Here is a 22,135-nt window from a genome sequence, read left to right as displayed (position 1 = left end):
TCACCCAGTATTTACGAGAAAAATTTTTTATCTTGCAAAAACATAACAAGCGAATAAAAATCGAATGTGTTTACCTCTAAAAACCGCTGAATTCCTAAAACATGATCAGATTTGTTCCTGTATTATTGGTTTTAGTGTTCCGATGTAGTCTTAGCGAAGTTATAAGTTTTTTCTTCCCTCAAATTTTATTAAAAATGCCTTCTGTGGGCTTATCAGACGTTCAGAGGGAGAGAATTACTGCTCTTTCGGAACTGGGGATGTCCCAAAGGGAAATTACACGAACGGTGGGGATTACACAAGGGGTTGTTTCAAAAACTTATTCAAGATTTCTGGAGTTGGGAACCCTAAAAAATAGACCTAGAAAAAATCGCAGAAAAGTCACCACAGAAAGTCAGTATAGCTTTTTAGCCCAAATAACAAAAAGAAATCCCATAACATCCACTTCGAACTACAAAGGCAACTTTTGCAAGCTATAGGTGTTAACATTTCGGTTGAAACTCTCAGGAAAATACTTTGAGCTTGAGGCCTTTTCGGCAGAAGGCAGCTAGGGATTCCAACTCTATAAGTGTGAAATAAAGTTGACCGTTTAAATTGGTGTTTGGAGCACCAAAACTGGACAACTGAAGACTGGCGAAATGTCCTGTTTTCAGATTAAGCCAGAATTGGCCTACAGACGACCGATAAATTCGTTTTTTAAGAGGTCGTGGGAGACAGGCCAGACTTCAAGCTGCTCGATTTGTTTCCAAATACAAAGGAGGAACTATAATGTTTTGGGGTTGCGTTATGATTGGCGAAAAACTTCCTTTAATTCCCATTAGATAAACACTAACAGATCCAAGGTACGTAAATTTAGTGCTACAACTCATAGTAAGGCGCTGAAGAGGTGCTTTTGGTGATTCTCTTTTATTCATGTGCGATAATGCACCTCTACATACCAGCTGTGCTAGAAGAATTTTTTTAGAAGTGGAAGATGTGACGGTTTTAGATAGGCCTTCTTGTTCACCGGATCTTAATCCAATTGAGCACTTGTGGGACAAGATTAAAAGAAGGATTAGAGCACATCAAAATAGCCCTGGCCATACCGAACAATTAATACAAGCAGTGTTAGAAGAATGAAAAAATGTTCTCCAAGAAGCCATCGGTAATTTAATAGAGAGCATGCCTCATCAAATTCGTTCTTGCATTGTCGCTAGAGGCGGCAATATTGATTATTAAATTTAAAAAAACCTGTTACTTTTTCTTAAACTTTCATTACATTTAATTTTCAGAGAAATTTGCATTTTTTCTTATTATTTTTTTGAATTTTAAAATTTGTTTCGATCATTTTTTTACAATAAAATGTTTTTGGATAAACTGTTTTTTATCTTGAAATGATTCGTCTCAAGTGTAACATTGTTTTCTCATAATTACTGAGTGATTCCATATAAGTTTAGTTGTGTGTATATCATATTGTGTCACTCATTCTTGAGAAAAAAATATTTTTCTTAATTATCACAGACCCATCTTCAGAAAATTGCTTATACGATCCAGATCAGGTTAATTTTATTTTTCTACGTCTCGTTTTCCCAGATGAAAACAATTCCACAGGGACCGAACATCAAGATAGCCGCCGCGAAATTGCCATAAAACACACTTTGCTCTGCAGCATCAGTTACGTTAGTGAATAATTCTGGAAAAAATTGGCACAACAAAGGAACAACCTCAGAGCTCTCTTTCACGGGACAATGCCTAAGGGTGCTTTATCTTCTGGGGCTTTTAATAAAACGACGCAAAACGCTTCAATAAATTCAGTTGCAAAATTGTGCTGCTGTGCAACGTAGCTGGAATCGTAGTGCTGACAATGCTGACGTAGCATCACTTCCAGCGCCTAGACTAAGTTGTTAGACAGCGTCGCACTTGGGAGAATTCAATTCGTAATTGTAGGTTAATTAAATTCTTTTGTTTGCTTGCGACATGCTATCAAGAGGTCATCTTTGCCGTACAACATGGAGAACATGACCCTTTAAATTTCAGAATCACGTCTCGGATTATTGAACGTCTCTATCTCCCATACAACCAACGAATCCCCAACCGATCAATTTCCTATCAAGTAACTGAGGTTACCTGACACTATCTTCTAAAATAAATCACCATTTCATTATTGATAACTGTATCGGTAATTTCTTCAACGATTGACCGCTAGAATGAACTTTTCTCCTATTTAAATAAAATCTTCATGAAAATTTCCATAAGACGCAAACTTTCTGGATGTGACTTCCATCCAAATTCCATATAGAGCTTATTTCCTACTGATTCTCTTAGATCCTACAGACTTGATAGTAGCATCACTATGTGAAAGTAACAGACCCAACTGCTCGATTTTTGATTTATGAGTCGCATGGTTCTTTAGATTTAAAATGATTCCTGAACTCGCGGAGACCTCTTTTAAATCCTGGTACGTCCTTTTGGCTTAAAAGTCACTTGATCAATAGGAAAAGAAAAATCCGGGAAAATGTTTCTGTAAGTAATAAATTCAGTGTTCCATATCTTAATACCGATTATCTGAGCAGTTCATTCTTCCGAACTTGCTATTCGCCGCGTATTTGTGCAATCCACTGGTCCAGACTGGATTTAATTACTTCATTTATCACGCCATCCAGCAGTGAAGTAAGATTAATTTGTAGTTTTAAGAACCAACCATTCCTTACAAGTAAACTAACTCACTAACTCGCGAGTCATTTAGTAGAGTTGTGTAAATAGCGTTTTTTCATTGTTTCTTTTTATCTAACTTTCGGAGCTTTGTTTGTGCTTTGATAACTTAGGCTGCAAAAAAGCTCTAGCTTATACCTTTAAAAGATTTTTGATTCAGGTATCTGCCCAAATGAGGGGCACTTAGCGCACCTCACTCTCCGAGTCTATTGAGTGAGGCCCTACTTTTAGTTTTCCAGCCAGTAAACAGTTCTTTCCAGGAAACTCTCTGTTTGGATTTGTTATTGCCGATTTTAGTAAAATCTTAATTGCTTTAATAACTCTTAATTCATACCAAGTGCCTGTCAAATTCCTTGAGAAAGGGCTCCTCGATTACTGTTAGGTAAAAACTCCCTTTTGTTGCCTTTGTAATTAATCTGTTAATTGGTTATATAAGTCGCTGTGAGTTTGGCAATAGGACCAATCACCAGGTCTGGCTATAATCTGGGTTGAAGACATTATGAATCAACACTTATGTCCGCAATTCTATTTGTTCTAGTTGGCTAACTTGCAGTGAAACATAAATGCTTCCAACCAACAGCTTAATTCTTCTTGATTCAAGGACTAACTCTAAACATAATCTATTGTGAGAGAAATACTCATTATTTTGTTAGTTCATTTTAGTAAAAGAATCAAATTACTAAAGAAATTCCAGTCATTTTTAAACAATTTAATGAGATATATTACGTGATATAGCGAAAATTGAACATTTCATTATGAGTCCGGGAAATAAAATTTTCCCGTCCGCGTGTGACAAATTCAATTCAATAGCGGAGGTACGGAAAGGATGCTTTTTCATTATTAAAACATGAATATAATATTACTTCCTTAAACGAAACTAAAATATTTAATTCGGAACAAAGTAATTTAACATTAATCATATTCAAAAAAAAGAGTTTTTAGCTGAATTTAACGTGAATACTACAAATTGTATTGTTACGAATGTTGGGCTCGATAGCACGAAGCTCACTGGTAAAATACGAACTATACGGACCACTGAGGAGGTCTTAAAGTCACTAAGTCACCAACTCCTTCAACCAGCATCGACGCTCCAAGATCGCCTTCCTTAACCACGTCCTATGTGGTGCCTGTAGATTTATACATATATTCATCAATTCATTGTATAACACCATTGATTGTACGAGACCCAACATTCGGATCTTGGCGTTAATAATTCCAATAAGAACCAAATAAACTCTAAAATAAAGGGTAAATGGAGGAGCTTTACATGGGCACCGTGTAATGCCTCCGCTTTCGCTTCCATATCGCTGTTATTAAATGTATTGCAGTCCGCATTGCGTCCCTATGGCATTCGTTTCTAACTAAATTTTGTTTGACCCTGAACGATTTGCCAATGTTAAGGTATTTCCAGGCATCATTGCCCCGCTATATTCCTTTTCTGGGTAAAGTGTCATCTTCCAAAGAATTAATAAAGATTTCCTTCATTCCAGAGAAGCGTGGACAGTGCGATCGAGGCTCCGAACAAGATAACCCCACACGGTAGACAATCTTCCATGATTAATGACGCAAGCAAAAAGTGGGTCTATAGCGTAGACGCAGCCCTTCGGCAAAACTCTATGTCGAAAGTTTCATCGAGGGTGAGTCCCTCGTCTAATGAAAATCAATCTTCCACTAATAGGTAAGTTATTAGATAGCCCTGTGTTATTAGCGTTAAGTTTGCCCATACACCTTTTCTGGGCCCGTCTGGAAAACTAAATGAACCCGTGTATAAATATCACTGGATTCACATAGGCGAAGCAAAGGTCACCGACTTTATTCCATTTAATCCAATTAGCTGATGAACTGTTCACGTTTTGTTGAACTGAACACATGCGAAGTTCCAGGATCCAGCCTGGATCACTCGGTCGGGGCGAAAATACAGCAGCAGTCCACCTCCTGGAATATCGCGGACGAATTTAATTTCCAAATTGTATAAAAGCCAATATTGTTCGAGTGTGACTCGCTGTATACTCAAGTTGGCCCATTTTACTTTCGATTCAAAAGCATAAAGAGGCGACAGAAAGGGATTTGACAGCTCAACAGCTCAACCCTTTCCCGCCTGTCGACCCAAACGGTCTGTTTGAATTCATCAGGAGATATCTGATATTCGAATTTGATATGAAGGAAGTTTATGCTCAATGGTTTAAAATGGGAACAATATGTATTTCGACTCAGGGAGATATAGTGCTGACGTAATTTTCATGCAAGAGTGAGCGGCTCAAAAAACTGTTTTTGAGTAGTTAAGGGCATTATTTTGTTTCGCCCCAAAAGTGAAAAATGCTAAGAATTTTAATGAAATTTGAGGAAAGAAGTTCGCGCAATAAGCTATTAAAATTTTATTCACGTAATAAAGTAAATTTCCCTAAAAGTTGGGAGGGAGAGGGTAGATAATCCTATCGCAACCATATATTTTACATGGCTTAGCATTTTGTTTCTCGTAAAAGAATATTGATTCGCTTGGGTGAACAGCCTACAAATTTAGATTTCAGAGTCTCCGATAAAGAGTTTTGGGTTTATTATTTACCCAAAAGGGACGAAGTTGGGTTTTTCTTTAATGAGCGTGTTCTCGAGTTATTTATGACTACTTAAAATAGTTCAACACTGAGAATGGTTTCCTTGACTAAACTTCCGGTTTCAGTTGTTGTGCGTAGTGCTCGAAAAATGTATTTGGAAAGTATAGGGCACTCTTATGCCGCGGTGTATACCAATGGGGACACGCAGAGATGCAAGAAAGACAGGTAGGGCAAAAAGAAATGTCGTTACTTGCGAAAATAACCGACAAAACACCCCAATTTTACCGTAATTTCCTGCTTTTGTAAATATGTTCTATACGTTTGAGGTGGATTGTCCGTTTTTTCTTTTGTTATATTTGGGAATAACACGTCGACCTTCAGTAAGGATCGTTGGAGCGGTGGAATAGCACACTATTCTCGGTTAAAACTAACTGAGAGAAACATTTTCCCTTTCCTAAGGGCTCGGACGAAAACCCTCGTTAATGTTTAGGCTGCCACCGTCTTCAGACTCTAAGAAAAATGAGTAGAAACGAACACGAAAGTTATCCGTTAACTAAAATGTATGAGCGATGGATATCTGTAAAACACTCCGAAGTCGCTGGGAATTGACAGTTTTCCTTCTTCTTAATTTAACTTAAGGTCTTAATTTAACGTAAGGAGTTGGCTTCTAAAATGTGCGCACGCCATTTTCGGACATCCTGCATATGGCACTTAAACTAGCAAAATTTGCAGGGCCCCCAAATTTCCACTTACATTCCAACCTCTCACTGTTAGGGCCACTGATTCTCTTAACCCAAACGTGATGGATCTAGTTCCGAACCATCCACGTCATTTTTCCTCTATATTATGCAGTTAGCTGCGGTAAACGCTCTCCGTAACCGCAACTCCCTTTACGTCCTGCTGAAATATGCTTTCTCCTTTGTCTCCCCTATCAGTTTCAGCAAAAATAAAACACGCGAAACGCCGCTAACTGAACCTCCGGTTAGGTGGTTCGCGTCCTTCGGTTGTCTCCTTCTTGCAGCAGCAGCTTTGGTCTCGCCTGCTGCAGGAGTCAGTCTCGGCGCGAATTCCGATCGATCCGATGGTATCATGGGTGAACTTGTGTTTGCGAGATTATAATACAGTGCGATTACGAAAGAAACACGCCGGCAATCATCCGATTCGATTAGGTAGTCGAATTATATTCTGCGAGGGCCTGCAGGGGCGCCAGCGTGTGCCAATCGACTGCCGATTTCATCAGCGTCAATATGCAGAAAGGAAATGTGAAAACACACACATACAGGCAGGTTTCGTAGATATTCATCATATCCCTCGATCGATCCGTGGAAAAAATGCGTTGAAATCAAATTTCTTGATGGTAGAGCATACTAACAATGCCACATGCTCCAAATGTGGGATTTAGGTCCGGAGGAAATGTACAGAGTGCTCGGTTGATTTGTACCAGAACTTACCAATTTGTAGAAATCATTTCAAAAAGCGTACATGCCTAAATGTCCATACAGGGTGATTTTCGCCGCAATGGGCATAGATTAGGCGCGTGTGGATGTTCGGAGCAGTTCATCAAGTACGTGAAACTTTGAAAATTAATCGTCTCTATTGCTGAGCAATGACGGTTTTTTTAAAGACCTATAAAACACGATTTTAAGTATAATAAATACATAAAATCGCCAATTTTGTCCTGCTCTGGATTCTCTGCGGGCACTGAATCAAAGCAAAAACTCGATTAATAAGGAAAATACCTATTTTCTTCGGTACTAACTTCGTTAAATTTTAGCCTCGGCGATCTTGCCAGATTCCAAAACTTACAAATGCATGGAAATTAATAATTAAATTCCTTCATATTCACACCCTCGACTACGTTGTAAGTGACTTCCAACTTGAGGCAAATATATCAGTGTTGTAAGGTGTTATGAATATTTACCAGATATGTTTCTTAGCTTTTGATTGGAGTTAAATCCACCCTCTGTGCATATTTGAGCGTATTGTTACCTCATGTAAAATACAACGAGATGCGAGAAAAATCCCTGAAACTTACACTGCGACAAAACGTCTTTCAGTAAATAACATGCATGTAGCAACAAATAGGTGCAATTTTCAGTATTCTTACGGTGAACAACCTGAGTAATTACTACATAATAATAATTGAGCTGGTTAATTAGTTACGCGAAATTACGTAATTTCATATCCATCTGTCTCGTCTTTAAGCCGGCCAGTGCACTGATATGTACATAATCGTTATTGCACTAAACGCATAAAGAAAGAAGAAAGTATTGGCAGGTTTTGTTTTTGTCGGGTTTTATTTGTACCTACAAGAGAAAATGACCAGTCAAGCCGCGAAGAATCTGAAAATCCACTTACGGAAAAGTATTCGGAAGACCATTTCTGTAACTTTTACTATCACTTTACGGTAAATACATTTGATGTGCCACTAAAGATTGATATTGATACCTAGTTTTACTCTTAGTCAATTCGTTAGGGGGGAAAACTTGAAATCTGAACACGAAGAAGGTCTTCTAGTAGACAATTTTGCGGAAGCAAATGCATGGGTTATCGATATTTCGGTCGATAGATCATCACTTACATGAACAGTACCACAAGGCGGCGCCCCAAATGTTACGAGATAGTCTTTCGAAACGAGTTATGCGGAATATTATTAATCTGGATTATTTTACTAAAACGCACAATACATGTGCATATTTAACGAGCGTTTACTGATGAGTTTTATTTGAAAAAGTTCGGAAATAAATAACTTGAACAAACCAAATGGGATGTTTAAATTTCGAATGCTGTTCTAGCAAACAGACCTATGATAATAACGTTTTCATTGTTTAACTTAACGAAGGCGAAGCAAAACTGACATTTTGATTCTACACAATCCGTATTAATTAATCTAATTATACTTTCGATATAAATGTTATTTTGCATGGCAAACTATAAAATTTTTGCGCATTCAAACATTTGTGCAAAAATTGTCACAATATTTACAAAAAATTCACACGTATTTTGTGTGGGACATTCCAAATGCTCTTTTTTCGCTGGGCGTGGCAGCTGCTACTTGGTTATTCATCAGCTCTTTGCCCATTCAAGGTTGGAATTCGTGAATATTAAGAAATACCATTACCTTAGGCACCAACATAGAAAATCCTCTCGGTATAAACTAACAATCGTTTGTTTCCTTTCTTCGGAGCTTCGAGGGCAATTTTCGCATCGATTTTCGTTTACTCAGCCACAATTTTTGGGCCTTTTTATCACCTCTCTGTGAAAATTTGTTGGTGCATATACACAGGTCACGTCGTGCTCGTAAATGACTCCGTTGGAATAAAATGCCCGTTACATAGATTTATAGAAAGATTTGGGTAAAGAGCAAAAGCCAAAGTATTAAAATGGATCTATTATTGGCCTAGGTGGCGGTATTGAAAAGCGATAAACGGGAATTAAATGCTGAGGGTCGCATAACTTGCCCGAGAGTAGCGGAATAAGTAAAAGTATTTCGATTAGTATGGTAATAGACATGTGTTTAGAACACGTGGAAGTTTTACTCAAAAAGCCGTTACAGAATATGTCACTTTATGTATTTCTTGGGAGCCCCATTTTTGCACTGCCTAATCAAGAAAAAACGATTCCGAAGACCGTTAAGGTCGTCCGCGCACTTTTACCCTAAAAAACTTGAAGGTCTTTCAAGTTTCTAATTAAGCGCTATAACGCACGTTTAGTCCCAATAAAATGTCCGAAGTGAATCCAAAATAACCTGCAATTAACTCCGCATTTTTAGTAGCTATAAAATAACGGGCGTGTTGACAAAATCTCAAATTACTTCCTCATTGGTGATAACACTAAATTGATGAAAACGAATTAACAGTTGAGTTATCGACACAATAAACGAGTGAATTTAACCTGGCAGAGCTAACGAATTTAACCTCAAATGACTCGTAAATAACGACGTATTTTTTTCGGAATAACGGAGGACTTAAAAAAATGTTATTCAGCCAAAAGTACTCCCTTTGGTGGTTGGACGAAACCGAATTACAAGAAGCTCCTAGAGATGCATTAAAACTCGTTTTAAACATGCGTTATAATTGCAATGTACTTTAACCCCAAATAACTGGTAAATCCCTGCAGATTTTTGATCGAAAATAACGTGAATAAGGTGAGGACAACTGGAGAAAGACTCACTTTTTTGCTTGCACTAAACTGAATTAAAAAACTTTTAAGAGTGTGATTTATTAAATAAAATAAAAATAAAGGAAGATTAAAAAAACTTTTAAAAAAAGTCCAAGAATGAAAAGAACTAAAAAAATCTAAAAACAAGACTTAAAAAAATTCAAAGAAAACAAAAGAACTTGTAATTCAAGTTGAAGGAATCGAGAGTATGTGAACAGCCAGAATCAAAAGCATTTTGCTAAATACCCTTATTTCGGTAAGTTCTAGAGTAATCTACCTTGAGTAAGATGGCTTAAATGACTCTACATTTAATTCCGTTAACCGCTACTGCAAAGTCTCGAACTGGATCCTCCCTTCAAATCATACGACAAATCCCTGTCGACCGTTTTCCGTTCGTTTAAGAGCACTTGCCCATCACCGGTTTAAGGGTAAGAGTGTTTTTACTCACAATATATTTCACTTTTGACAGCTTCGCCTTCTAACCCCGACTACAAGAAGATAGAGTTTAAGGATTTATTAGAGCCACGTCCTTGATTTATATTCCCAAAGTCATAAAAACTCATTTTAGTGAAGGTTCAGAATAGAGTCGATCTGGGATCATATCACTGAGATTAGGCGAAATTTTTCGTTTCTTTTCTCCTTGCGGAGGATTAGTTTATTGATTAACTTAAGTTACAGGAGTGGCGTTGCGTGTGAGTTGGGTGAAAATTTGGTGGGTGTGTAGTTTTCGAAGCGCCCTCGTACGCGAGAACTCAAAACTGCTGACACTCAATTTTATACGCGGCGTTTTCTAAAGGAGAGCGAGAGACTATTCGCATTGATACCTTTTTACATATACTTAGTCATTTAGATATACCCTTTTTTTTACCCTTCAGTTACAACATGGCCTTTCGAATTTAATACAAATTCTTTTCTGTTTTCCAACCAAGTGAGTTTAATTATCCAGTGCGACCATCCCAAAAAGTTAACGCGACCAATAGGTCCTCCACATTTCAACAGTGGGTGTTGGGTGGGAAGGAGACGGGAGTTATGGTTCTAGACCTGGGATGTGTTTTCCCAAATGTGTATAAAAAAACAAGATTAGGGAAGGGAAATTTAAACGTTGCAAGATGTGCAAGATGTGCTACTCAATTAAAGCCCAGAGCTCTTCAACTCGTATCTTCAATTTTCACATACTTTTTATATATTTTATACATTTTTTTTTTCTCTCATTTCGTGCTTATTCAGGGTTCACATCTTTCCCTTCAACCATCGGAACACTACTTGTTTTTAATTTTTTCTGGGTCGTCTTTGAATTCTTGTGAGAGACCTTACATCTTATTATTATGCTGTTATTACTTGGGCTATTATTACTTTTAACAAGGAAAAAAGAGTTTGATTTATTCCTCATATACTTTATAGGTAATTGCAATTTATAGTTAATAAAATTGTCGAGCTTCGTGCACTTTGCACGTGAATGTATATGTTAAAATCGAACCCAAAGAAATTCTTTCAGTTTCAAGGCGAGTGTCTTAATCCTGTTTTGTCGTAAACACAAGGCGAGCATCTACAGAAATGTGAAAATTACGCGTGCTCTCTTGTAGTTTCACTATAAACAAATGTATATAAGATGCTAATAAGTGCAAAATTAGTAGTTTGCAATTTGCAGCAATTAAAATATGTATATCGGCTTTTGGCACCCACGTTGAGTGCCATGAGCTCAATGTGACAAACTTTTTGTCCGCCCACCTTTCACTACTTTGCGTGATCGATCTGGTGACGTAGTCTTTTTCTCTTCGAGCTGCACAATTTCATAACTGGCAAATTCCTCTCTGATAAATTTCACTAATCCAATAAAAATTTCGACATTATTCTCAAATATTCCTATAACTTTTCCGGTACGTACTGAAAATTTCATTCCAACCAGGTGCTCAAATTCGCATCCGAAGTTATCTCAGTTCGCAAGTAATTTCTTAACTTATAGCAAGTTAATTTCGCATGGAAGACTCTCTGTCTGAAGTTGACAACTCACTTGGAATATTTTCACATTTTTCTTTGTGGAATTTCGTATGACAATCGAAGAAAATCATTTTATTGTATTGTTAGCTTCATGCGTTAACTGAAATTAAATAACACTAAATGCGGAGCAGCTGGTTTTGAACGACATTTCGATTTAGATACACACCAAAGTATCTCTTTATCAATAATATACAGCAATACAGAATACAGAATATATAGAATATACAATACAATATAATGTACAGCATAGCGATGCAGAATATAACATACAATCCTATATTTTTTTATTTTTAAAGGTAAAGAAGTAATTTTTGATACCCTCATAGAGCTTCATAAACTACATATTTTACGGTATTTAACATAGACTAAAAGTTCGAAGTGACGCGTAGTGAGATTGATGAACAAAACGACTTTTCTAATATTTACCTTCGCGTTAAAGACACCAAAAGAAGTATTTGAAAAAGTTGTTTAAGATACTATTCTAGGTCTATGTACAGATTTTCATCGAAAAAATCATATTTTTAGTTTTTTCTAATTATCTTGTGTTAAAAATAGTCTAACAACAAAATTTAATAAATTTAAACGAAAAAAACTCTTTACAATTTATCAAATGTAAAGTTATCGAATGGGAACTGCTTCAACTAGTCCACCTTCCAGAATTATGCATTTTTCAATCCGCTTACGGTTAATGTTGATAACTCTTCTAGGTTCTGCTTCTGTTATTTCATGGCAGACTTCAATAGCTCTTTCATATGCTTTACTTTGTATATCTCACTCTTGATGGTACCCCAGAAATAAAAACCTTGAGGCATAATATTCTGTGTGGAGAGGGCTATTCAAAAGGGCTATTTGTACCAACCCGCTTTAGTGGAAAATGTTAATTTAGTCAATCTAGAATCAATGGAGAGTTATGAATAGACGCACTATCTAACCGAAAGGACATTTCTTGTCGCACATTGAGAGGCAAATCTTCGATGATATCTCATAATTCACTGTTAAAAAAATTAAGCAGGCGGTTTGCGTTTAACGTGGGGTTAAAAAAAATTGTTCTATCGCCTAAAACGCCACACAAAACAATAATTTTTTTCCGAATATTGGTCTTTGCAATTAATAATCCAATGAGGATTGATCCAATTGATCTTGACCCCAACATCTGCAATTTTGTGAAGGCACCGTCCCGGTCGTAGTGAATGTAGCTTCGTTGGTAAATTCAAATTTCATTAAAAATTGGGGATGGTTTAAAAAGTGTCCTTGGGCCCAATAACAATAATCTAACCTTTTATTTCTAGCACCTTCCATGAAAATGTGTAATTATTTGGATTTAAATGGCTTTATTTCATAACGAAGGAAGGATGTTCCTACTAAGTTTTTTGAAAAATTTAATCCTAATGACAAATTTCTTAAACTAGCTATGGGATTTTCTGGGTTTACAATCAAAATAATTGTGTCACGAGGGTTTTGCCGTTGTCTACGAAGTGCCCAGAATTTTTTCACTACAGAACAAGTAGTATTGAACAACTTGTTTATCTTAACTACTGTTGCATGTTGAACAGTAGGCCGAAGTGGATGGCATCTGTTAAATTCATGAGCAGCTTCTCTACTAGGTCGGACATTGTCTGTAAATAATTTGATTTTTTCGATTTTTTCTTGTAATGTAAGATGTTCAAAAGGCATTCCTTATTTTACTTGCTAAACTAGGAACGATGCCAACAACGATTTTGTTTAAATAACAAAATATCTGTTTATTAAACTGCCAATTCAATTGTTTTTGTTTCCATAGTTTTAGTATTCATGGCCTACTAGTAAAAATAATGATAAATGTGAGAATTGAGGCATGGAATTTACACAAAATAATTAAAACACTAAAAATGCGAATTTTTCGATGAAAATCTATACATAGGCCTAAAATATTATCCTGAACAACTTTTTCAAATAACTTTTTTCGATGCCTCTAACGCGAAGGTAAATATTAGAAAAGTCGTTTTGTTCATTAATCGCAGTACGCGACCCTTCGACATTTTGTCTTTTCTAAATACTGTAAAATATGCAGTATATGAAGCTCTATGAGGGTACCAAAAACCATTTATTTACCTCTAAAAATAAAAAAATATATATAAGAATATATTCATCTTAAGTGGGGCCACTGTAGAAATTGAGGAGCAGAAGAACCTTGGTTCCACTAAATTCGGATTTCGAGTCACAAAGTCTCATTCCGTCTTCCTTTAACCAAGAAACACGTCAGGAGATTCACTTTTAAGAGCTGCCTACACCAATAAAATTTGAGTGAATCTGGTTCTGAGGGTCTGGTCAGTCCGTATAGTTTTGCCACTACTCTTGCATAATCCTGCCAGACTGGTCAAACAGCGTGGTGCGTGTAGACAGAAATCCTGATGCTTGCCAAACTTCCAAATTACTTAGACCAGAGATTATCTTTTAATGGATCAAGTTTGTTACTTACACGGACTGTTACACACTCGAATATTTGATGAGGCACCAAAGAACTAGATAGTACTCGAGCAGCGATACATTCTGTTCATTGAGTACGACTTCGACATCGTGTACAGACCTGAAAGTTCAGCGCAGTACGTTGATAGTCTGGTAGGCAGAGTTTCAACCTCCTCTCGATGTGCTTTATGTTCTTGCACAAACAGATTTGCAAAATCTCTTTTGCCTCTGAGATACTGGGTCGCATTAGTACTTGTTTTTTGGCGATTTAAAGTAAAATTTCTGTAAAACGGAAGTCCCTAAAATGCTTTTTTATGCGGAAAAGCTGAGAAAGAAGATGAGAACGCATATTGAAGACGCGCAATAGAAGTAAGGTATAGGAAATATCGGTGGTGTGAAGAGCGCATCGAAAGTAAATGGAACTCCATGAAAGTACAGGCAATGTACAGTGCCCCTTCTGATATATTGGAGATATCAGCGTATGATACGTGTGCAAAAAACGAAGGACGAGCGAGCGAGTAATCGGCAAAAAATGTTGATAAAGGTTTTATGAAAACCTTTTTTTTCCATCCCCTTAAAGGATAATTGAGGCAGTGTTGGCCCAATTAGGAATACACACCACTACCTGCTCCTCTGCAACATGTAGCTCACTCGTGGTCCACCTACATATATAAATCTACTCTATATTAGCAATATTCAGAATTTCCTAGATGATGATCATTGATTTTTTTGAGACAATTTTCTTGGGGAGTTCGATTCACGATACTGCGTGTAGGCCGAAGTTTCAATGACCCACTTTGTATGGTTATTTTAGCTAAACCACCTAATAGTAGCACAAAACAATGCAATCCAATGCGAAGTTCAAATCAAGATGTTCCCGAAAATAATTTCAATACCGAACTTCACGCGAATTCTTTCCACGTTTCAATGATAAAATTTAAATCTCAGCTGAAAGCTGAACTTTCATTTATAAAAGAAATTATAAAAGAAGGTGTTGTTGGGTTTGTCTGCCTATCGCGAAATGAATTTCTTCAGGTTCTTTTATTTCGATGAATGAAATATTGATGCTATCTCCATTTTCAATTATTTTTTCGCATTTCGCATTCATATTGCCAATTAAAGGCCAACTTCATCAGGTCAACTTTAACCAATAACATGACATGTGGGTAGCTCTTGAGGGCGCCTGTGTAACCTCAAGGAAAACATCTCCAAGAAACTCGTCTTTTGTTCTCTTTAGAGTTAACCTGAGATTATTCTCCATTAAACCGACATTATGGGGCAGCCATAACTGAAAGGTTATTTACCTAACACAGGGACATCGACCGTTTTTCCGAGACGGAGGTGTTTTTATTAAAACTTCGTTGAGGCGAAAGAGAATATATTATGAAGGACAATAATATCCAACATCCTAATTCGCCAGGTAGAAAATCCAGCAAAGCAACCAGCACCAGTGTAAATATGGCTTAGGTACGTTCAGCTTTGAATATTCATGATAATCATTTTTCCTTGCTGAAACATAGAGAAAGTATCCTTTGTCTCAAATTGTGTCAGCGGCTTTAGGTTCAAATCTAAATATTTTTATGAAAAATCGCATAAATTCCCCTGTTCTAGAGCTAAGCTTCTGAAGTAGATCCTCTCACAAAGAAACCCTCAGGTATTGTTCAGCCCCCCCGTCTACAAACATGGAAACCGCCTTTCTAAATAATTCTGAAGGAACAAGATATCCCAAGTTAGGGTTTTAGATTAATATTGGGAAACTCCAAAGGGCCGGCAATACTTATCTGAACCGCTGAGTTAACAAAACAAGAATGTTCCCTCTTTAATCTTGTGAATTTCGGGTTTGTTTGAATAGTAGAGAGACGTGACGTTCGTCAGTAAAACAACTGACCTACTTCTTTTGCACGGTTGTTGGATTAAAAATACCGAAGATACAGCTGATCTCCTCTAGGTTCTGTCAACTTACGATCTTACTCTCGGGTTAAATAAATTTAAATCTTAAGTTTATTATGTTGCTCGAGCAATACTTGCCTCGAAGTTCCTGCCTTGAGTATTTCTTATCGTTATACTGTACAGGTGACTTATTCCAGCATTTTCCTTTTTAATCGTAAAAGGGCGAAATTGCCCAGATACGCCTCTTCTTTTATTTCCCGGAGGGTGAGTGCCTTTTAAAAATAAAATGGCCCGAATAATGAAAATATGTCCTTCGCTCATGAAGACTTGAGACTATTTGAAAAGCTGATGAGTTTCTACATTGTTTTTTGACAAATTAATTAGCATCAAATTAGTTCTGGATCGGACAACAAGAATGGGGTAAAGTTCAAACAGTCTTTATTAGAAAGATTTGCAAATGGTTGTCATATTATTCATTTTTGTTTCCGAGGCTTATAGGTGCCCATTATTAATGTTGTATGAGAAGAGAAACAAAGTTAGCCTAACTTGAACTAAAACGGTCTTCAAAGGAAAACATTTGAGTTTTGGCTAGTTCAGCTTAGTCCAAATAACTCTAATAAGCCCTAAGAACCAACTGGAAGTCCATCTCTAAAACCTAAAAAAAAATTATCCAACGAGAATTTCCATCCTCGTTGGATAAAAATACATCTTTTTTCATTTTGCAAAATTCTCTTTTGGCTCCCTTCGCCACTTTTAGAGATACTTTTCTTAGTGTTTCATTATTTTTTCGTTCTATTTTTAATAGTTCCCGAGCAAGACAATCCTCAAGGAGCCCCAAAACTTATCTCTTAACGTAATCGATTTATATACTCTTATCATATCATAAAATGCCCTCAAAAGAGCCGTCAGTAATAACCACGGGAGTTTTCACTGTAAATATTATGTGAAAAAACCTCGCCAAGTTCTTCAACCCATAGTTGCACACGTGTGTGCCCGTAGCCAAAATTTCTGTGGGCAATGAACCTCTTCACATACTGTGGGCAGCTATTACCTTTTACGCTAAAATCTCCTTGGTTTTAAGGAAACCCACGCAAACGTAAATGTTGGTTTAGTACTCGTTTATACGAGCATCAAATAAAACCGAATTCATGCTTTATCTTATATATTTCCGCCAGCTTTGCCGCTCTCCTTATTTTATATGGCGTCAAAAAGTCAGCACGAAAAATGCAAAAAACTGAGATGTCGCAAACAGTTTTTTGTGTAAATATTAGCTATTTATGTACCTAAAGAATTAGGAAATGCACAATTTTATGCAACGAGTGTGAGGGATTTTGCGGGACGACCGAAGCGGAATCGGACAATATGACAGGAATTACACAAAATTTAATGAGTCCTAATCAGTTTTACACACGTTTCGGAGTGAGCAGAAAAATTATTATATTAAAACGGAGAAAGACAGCGATGATGAAGGCAGGACTAATAACGCTATGCAGATGAGTGTCCTTTTGATGAGCTGCGGAAATTGCAACACGGTCCCTAAAACTTATAAAATCAACCAGGGGAACTGAAGAGAAAATGTTAAAGAGCGATGTTACCGTACCGACTTTTATTCCTTTCCTATGTTCCTCTAATCTTTACAGAGATCTGAAGCGTTTCATGTGGGTTGAGGCCTAGCTAATGCCGCTTTATCTCCTATTGCAGGAATATTTCGAATTACATGATTGAGTTATCATTTACATAAGACAAATATTGGGGATTCATGAAGTTCGGGCCTCAGAATTTCAACTAAGTCTGATATCGTCGGCCAGAATTACAAACCGCGGTGCAGCTGATACGAATGCGAGGAGTGATGATTACTCATGTGTCGTAATATTGACTTTGACGCTTCTACTTGAATATTCAGAGTTACCAGAATTGCGGTTTATGAATTGCATCGAATCCAGGCTGATCGTTGCAGAGAATATTGGAAACGTTGACTGGTAAACCTTTATTACAATTTTTGTAGTGATTAAGTAATTTTTCATGGCATCAAACTTGGAAACTTTCTTCCTTTAAAAAAAAAAAAGCAAAACTGTACCGATTAATGGAAACAGGAACTTACGTGCTCAATATATCCGATCAATTTAATCCCACCTGGCATTTTTATACCTCGCACTTTAATAAAAGCACCAATTAGTTTTCCCTTATTGCTTCCATTAGTGGCAAAGTTTTAAATTAGTTTATCTTTTCAATACCAACACTAGTCGATTCTATTACCGGATTTTTAAAATGCATTTTTAATTACTGTTCTTTCAGAAAGCCTGGAGCTATCTGGAAAGTGCGAAACCTTATACAAGCAATTACTAGCTCAGTTTTCAAAGTTGGATGCTAAAAGGATGATGTTCCGTAAGATGAGCATAGAAAGAACCTTTAAAGAGAATAATAGCTGTAATGTGGTTTAGGTGTCGAGGATAAATCTTTATTTTCCACTTTTTCCAACACATTTCCCGTGTATTTAATGCTTTACATTTAGATTCGCATAAAACAGTTTGAAGGGAAAATTCTGGATTTTCACCTTTACTGGCTTCAGTGTGCTTCACTTTATTTCCAACACCTCTTGAGTTCCGATCTTTTCACTGCTGCGGTTTTACATCTCATTCATCTCGACATCTCATCATCATTGGGTTTTGAAGAAATCCTCTTGTCCTCAAAAGCCCATAAAAGACCCGTGATTTTCATAAATTTCGGCGTAGGTAAATATCGAAGATTTCAGCCCCCTTGTATCCCTGATTCTGCAAGCGAATGGTCCTTTGGATGACCCTGAAAGTTGTTAGGACAAAATCGTCGCGTGTACAAAAATCGGGTCAACGATCGGCTTCAACACTAATTGAGACATAGTTTTCATAGAAGGTACTAAATAAAATGAGTTCCATAGGGATCATGGGGAAAAGCTTTCTAGATTTCCAGAAACTACCACCATTGAGCCCACGGTATTTGGGGAACCCTGTAGATCTGATGTTTGCTTGGATACTTACCGGTATTTATTATGGGTTCCTATACTAAAGAACCTGAAATTCTGGAAAACATTTTATTTTTTTCTCAGCTTATTCGGCACTTCATCATCGCAACTTTTTCTCTTCCACAATGCGGCGATCTTACGTTTAAAATCCGACGTTTCTATTTTTGGCAACCATCATCAACTTCATAACGGTTGAACTGAAGTAACGCAAGCAAGAACAACTAATCTTGACTTATCACATCAGCATCTCGTATTTTTCTTATCTGCAGACTAAAACATCCCGACTAAGAGAGATTTTATTAAACTTTCACATTTTCACAACAATAGCAGGTCTGATAGATAAGAAACTAATTTAAACTTTGTAACTAAGGCTCATGGTAGAGAAATCAAACCGCTGATTCGCGGAATTATTACAAAAGTCCCTCAGATAGTCTGATTGAAGTGTCACACGAGAAGCCCCCTAGCAATGTGACTTTGGAGATGTGACAATCTTGACAACCTTGAAGAGTTTTGATCGTGAAATAACAGTCATATTTCCTTTCTTGCAGAGGTCCAAACGTGTCAATTCTGCACTTGCGAAGCACCTCTGAACCTTGGGACAGAGGACCACCGGTGCCATACTCTTCAGCGGCTCGGTCGTACTTCGCTTCGTCGCGTAGTACTACCACAACTTCTAGTACCCCTTCGACGGTGAGAATGCGAAGAAGTTCAGAAATCTATTATAAGCTGCCATAATGTATTTCAGGGGCCTCCGTTGATAAAGCACCAATCCCTAGGCAACAGTACCGGCAGTAATCCCGCTTACAAATGGTCCAATTCTCCAAGCTTCCACTCAGGTTCCGAAGTAAATTCTCCGGGGATCTTTACCTTCGGCGGTTCGTATAACAGGGAGCTGTCTCCAGTAAGGTAAGCTCGTAGTTACGGCACTTCGGTGCATTGCTAATTATTAACCGCCCGCTCACTAATGAAACTCAAATAAGTTAATGCCGCCTGGAAACACATGGGCAAATTTAACGGAGTTTATGTAAACAAGTCCGCTCGCATTAGTAAAAGTGGGCATGAACTAAACGCTAAATTTAATGCTGCTTTGGATATCGGTGTAATGTCATCTGACTGTGACGCTGATTACAGTTTGAACATCCCATAACCCGATACGCTTTAATAAATCTGGATATTAGCCTGGTTTTGTCACTAGAAAAGCACATCATGGTTAGACCCAGTTAATGTTGTGTGCATCAGGATAACTTTACGATGCATATCGGAAACCGCAACATTGAGGGTAAACTGGGGAAACTTAGTTGTGAAGCGTGCGTGTCAGGTAGTTTGAAATAGTCTTACTCCAGTGTTTATGTCATTTTTCGTGCGCAGAATGGCGCATAACCTCACTGCTAGCCGTTTGGTTATGACTTCTATAACCATGCTGCTGTCGTTACTTTTGCTCTGTCGGGTGGGCTGGGATTCTCAAACAACTTAAATGGTTAATTAACAAAATGGTGTACAGAGATGTTAAAAATTTGTCAGCATCGCTGCGAACCAAACTTTTAACAATCTCGAAGTTACTACATAGTTCAAATTTATAGGGATTTTTGAATTTTTGTTATGTGAGGGTTTAAGGAATTCAGGATTGCTCTGCGAGGAAATGAAGAAAGCCAAAAGTTTTGGTGCAAAATTGCTGTTTTTCACTGATGAGAAAAATGATGATGATGTACAGAAAAATATACTTTTGGAAGTTTATTTAAAGTTACAGCAATCGCTTAATATAGCTGATCTACCTGAATAAAGCTTAAAAGTTCCAGAAGAATGTTGGATTCTTTGCTTGTTTTGTAAGGTAAACCTTACGGTTTGTCTTTGACAGTTTATTTCAGGAATTGGTCTCACCTAGCGAGTTTCTGAATCATCCTTTAAGAATTATCTAAGGGACGTAGCTTACACATGTATGATCTTTTTTACGGAATTTTCCGATTTTTAACTGAACAATCTGAATACAGAGAGATTAAACTAATTTCTCATTTTGTCCAGATTACTCCAAAACCTAAAGGACATTTTGATCGTATCTAATTTCGTATATTACCTCTAACTGCGGCATTGTTAGCGAAAAAGCCCTCAGCCCTCGAACTTAAACTTCTTTGTTCAAATACGATCCAAATTTGTTCGGTTTTTCTTTGCAAGTACCTCCTTTCTGTGTCGATAAGAATTATAGCCCCGAGCCGGTTTCAAACAAATGAGATTTTATCTTGGTTTTTGTTTAAATTTACGCAGATCGGAGGGTTTTAAAGGGACAACCTTTTCGGAAAGCCCAAAAACCTCTTTTTATGGAAGCCGAAAATTAATACTAAATTATTAAATTCCCGCGAATCGTAATGAAATCGCCGACAGATGACGAAGTCGTCTCAGTCTTGAATTTTTTAAAGCGCAATTTCCTCCTTAGGGTTTAATAAGATTTTCTCCAAAATATTTACTTACTTTAGCCATGCTAAACAACTTCATTCAGGTTTTATATCTCTTCTTTCCAATATACTTTTGCAAGTTAAATGCGGATTTTATATTTTTGCTTGGCAAGTATCGAATGCATTGCAAGATGCAGGGCTTATCTCGCTTACTCCCAAGTAAATTATTTCCTTGCTCTAATCCACTTCCCTATGGGTTAGAGGAGAGATGCTCTTAAGGGATACTTGAGGGTTTTTCTCCATTCACACGTAATTTCCTAACATATAAAAGTAGTGTCTCTCCGTGATGCCTGAGGACTTTTTCTTGTTTGAAACTTGATGATCGTCACATATCGAGTAATTATTGATATGAAATTTCCAAACGTTAATAATTTGCAATGTGGACGGAAAGTTTTAATATTTAATAATTGATGCTCGTCTGAATTGAAGTGACGTGCTCGTTTAACGAAAATGAAAATTACTGACTTCGAAGCCTTCATTCTTGGCCGAGGCCGAATATTAAATTTTCCCTGACACGAAGAGATCACGCAAACAAGAGTTGAAAAGACCCAAATCAAATGAGATTTGCTAAATTATTAATAGGGAAGATAGAGAAGCAATGCAATTTATCCATAGGCAGAGCCGAAAGAATGATTTTAGGTCCCTCGTGACGTAGTGGGCAATTTTCTATACGCATACAAAGGGTTTTGTTGCTGCTGAGCGAAAATGGAATAATTTGAAATCATGATGGAAACTTAACGTTGCTCAGGAGGCTTTCGGCCTATTAATCACAAACGATTTTATTACATGCGGAGGGAATTAATTATGGAAAAAAATGTTTTGGTGCACGACCATTTGTGGAAACCCCACACGTTTTATAAATAATGTCGTCATTATTAGCACAGCTGTTAATTATGTCCATATTCAGCGCTGATAAGGTCAATGAAGTATAACAGTAATTCAGTGATACATAGGTG

The 22,135-nt window shown here is 37.1% G+C and overlaps 1 protein-coding gene across 1 annotated transcript in view; it reads left to right on the top strand.

Moving 5' to 3' along the window:
- RhoGEF3 (Rho guanine nucleotide exchange factor 3) overlaps positions 1-22,135 on the top strand; it is a 96,231-nt gene that overhangs the window by 13,972 nt on the left and 60,124 nt on the right. The window contains exons 3-5 of the mRNA XM_066400890.1: positions 4,179-4,366; positions 19,281-19,422; positions 19,478-19,638. Coding sequence (XP_066256987.1) covers positions 4,179-4,366; positions 19,281-19,422; positions 19,478-19,638 — 491 coding nt within the window. The remainder of the gene's footprint in view (positions 1-4,178; positions 4,367-19,280; positions 19,423-19,477; positions 19,639-22,135) is intronic.

The sequence above is a fragment of the Euwallacea similis genome, chromosome 21 (genome assembly GCF_039881205.1).
Source record: "Euwallacea similis isolate ESF13 chromosome 21, ESF131.1, whole genome shotgun sequence".
NCBI classification, from domain to species: Eukaryota; Metazoa; Arthropoda; class Insecta; order Coleoptera; family Curculionidae; genus Euwallacea; species Euwallacea similis.
Note: the sequence above shows the minus strand (reverse complement) of the source record. Positions and strands in the feature narration are given on the sequence as shown.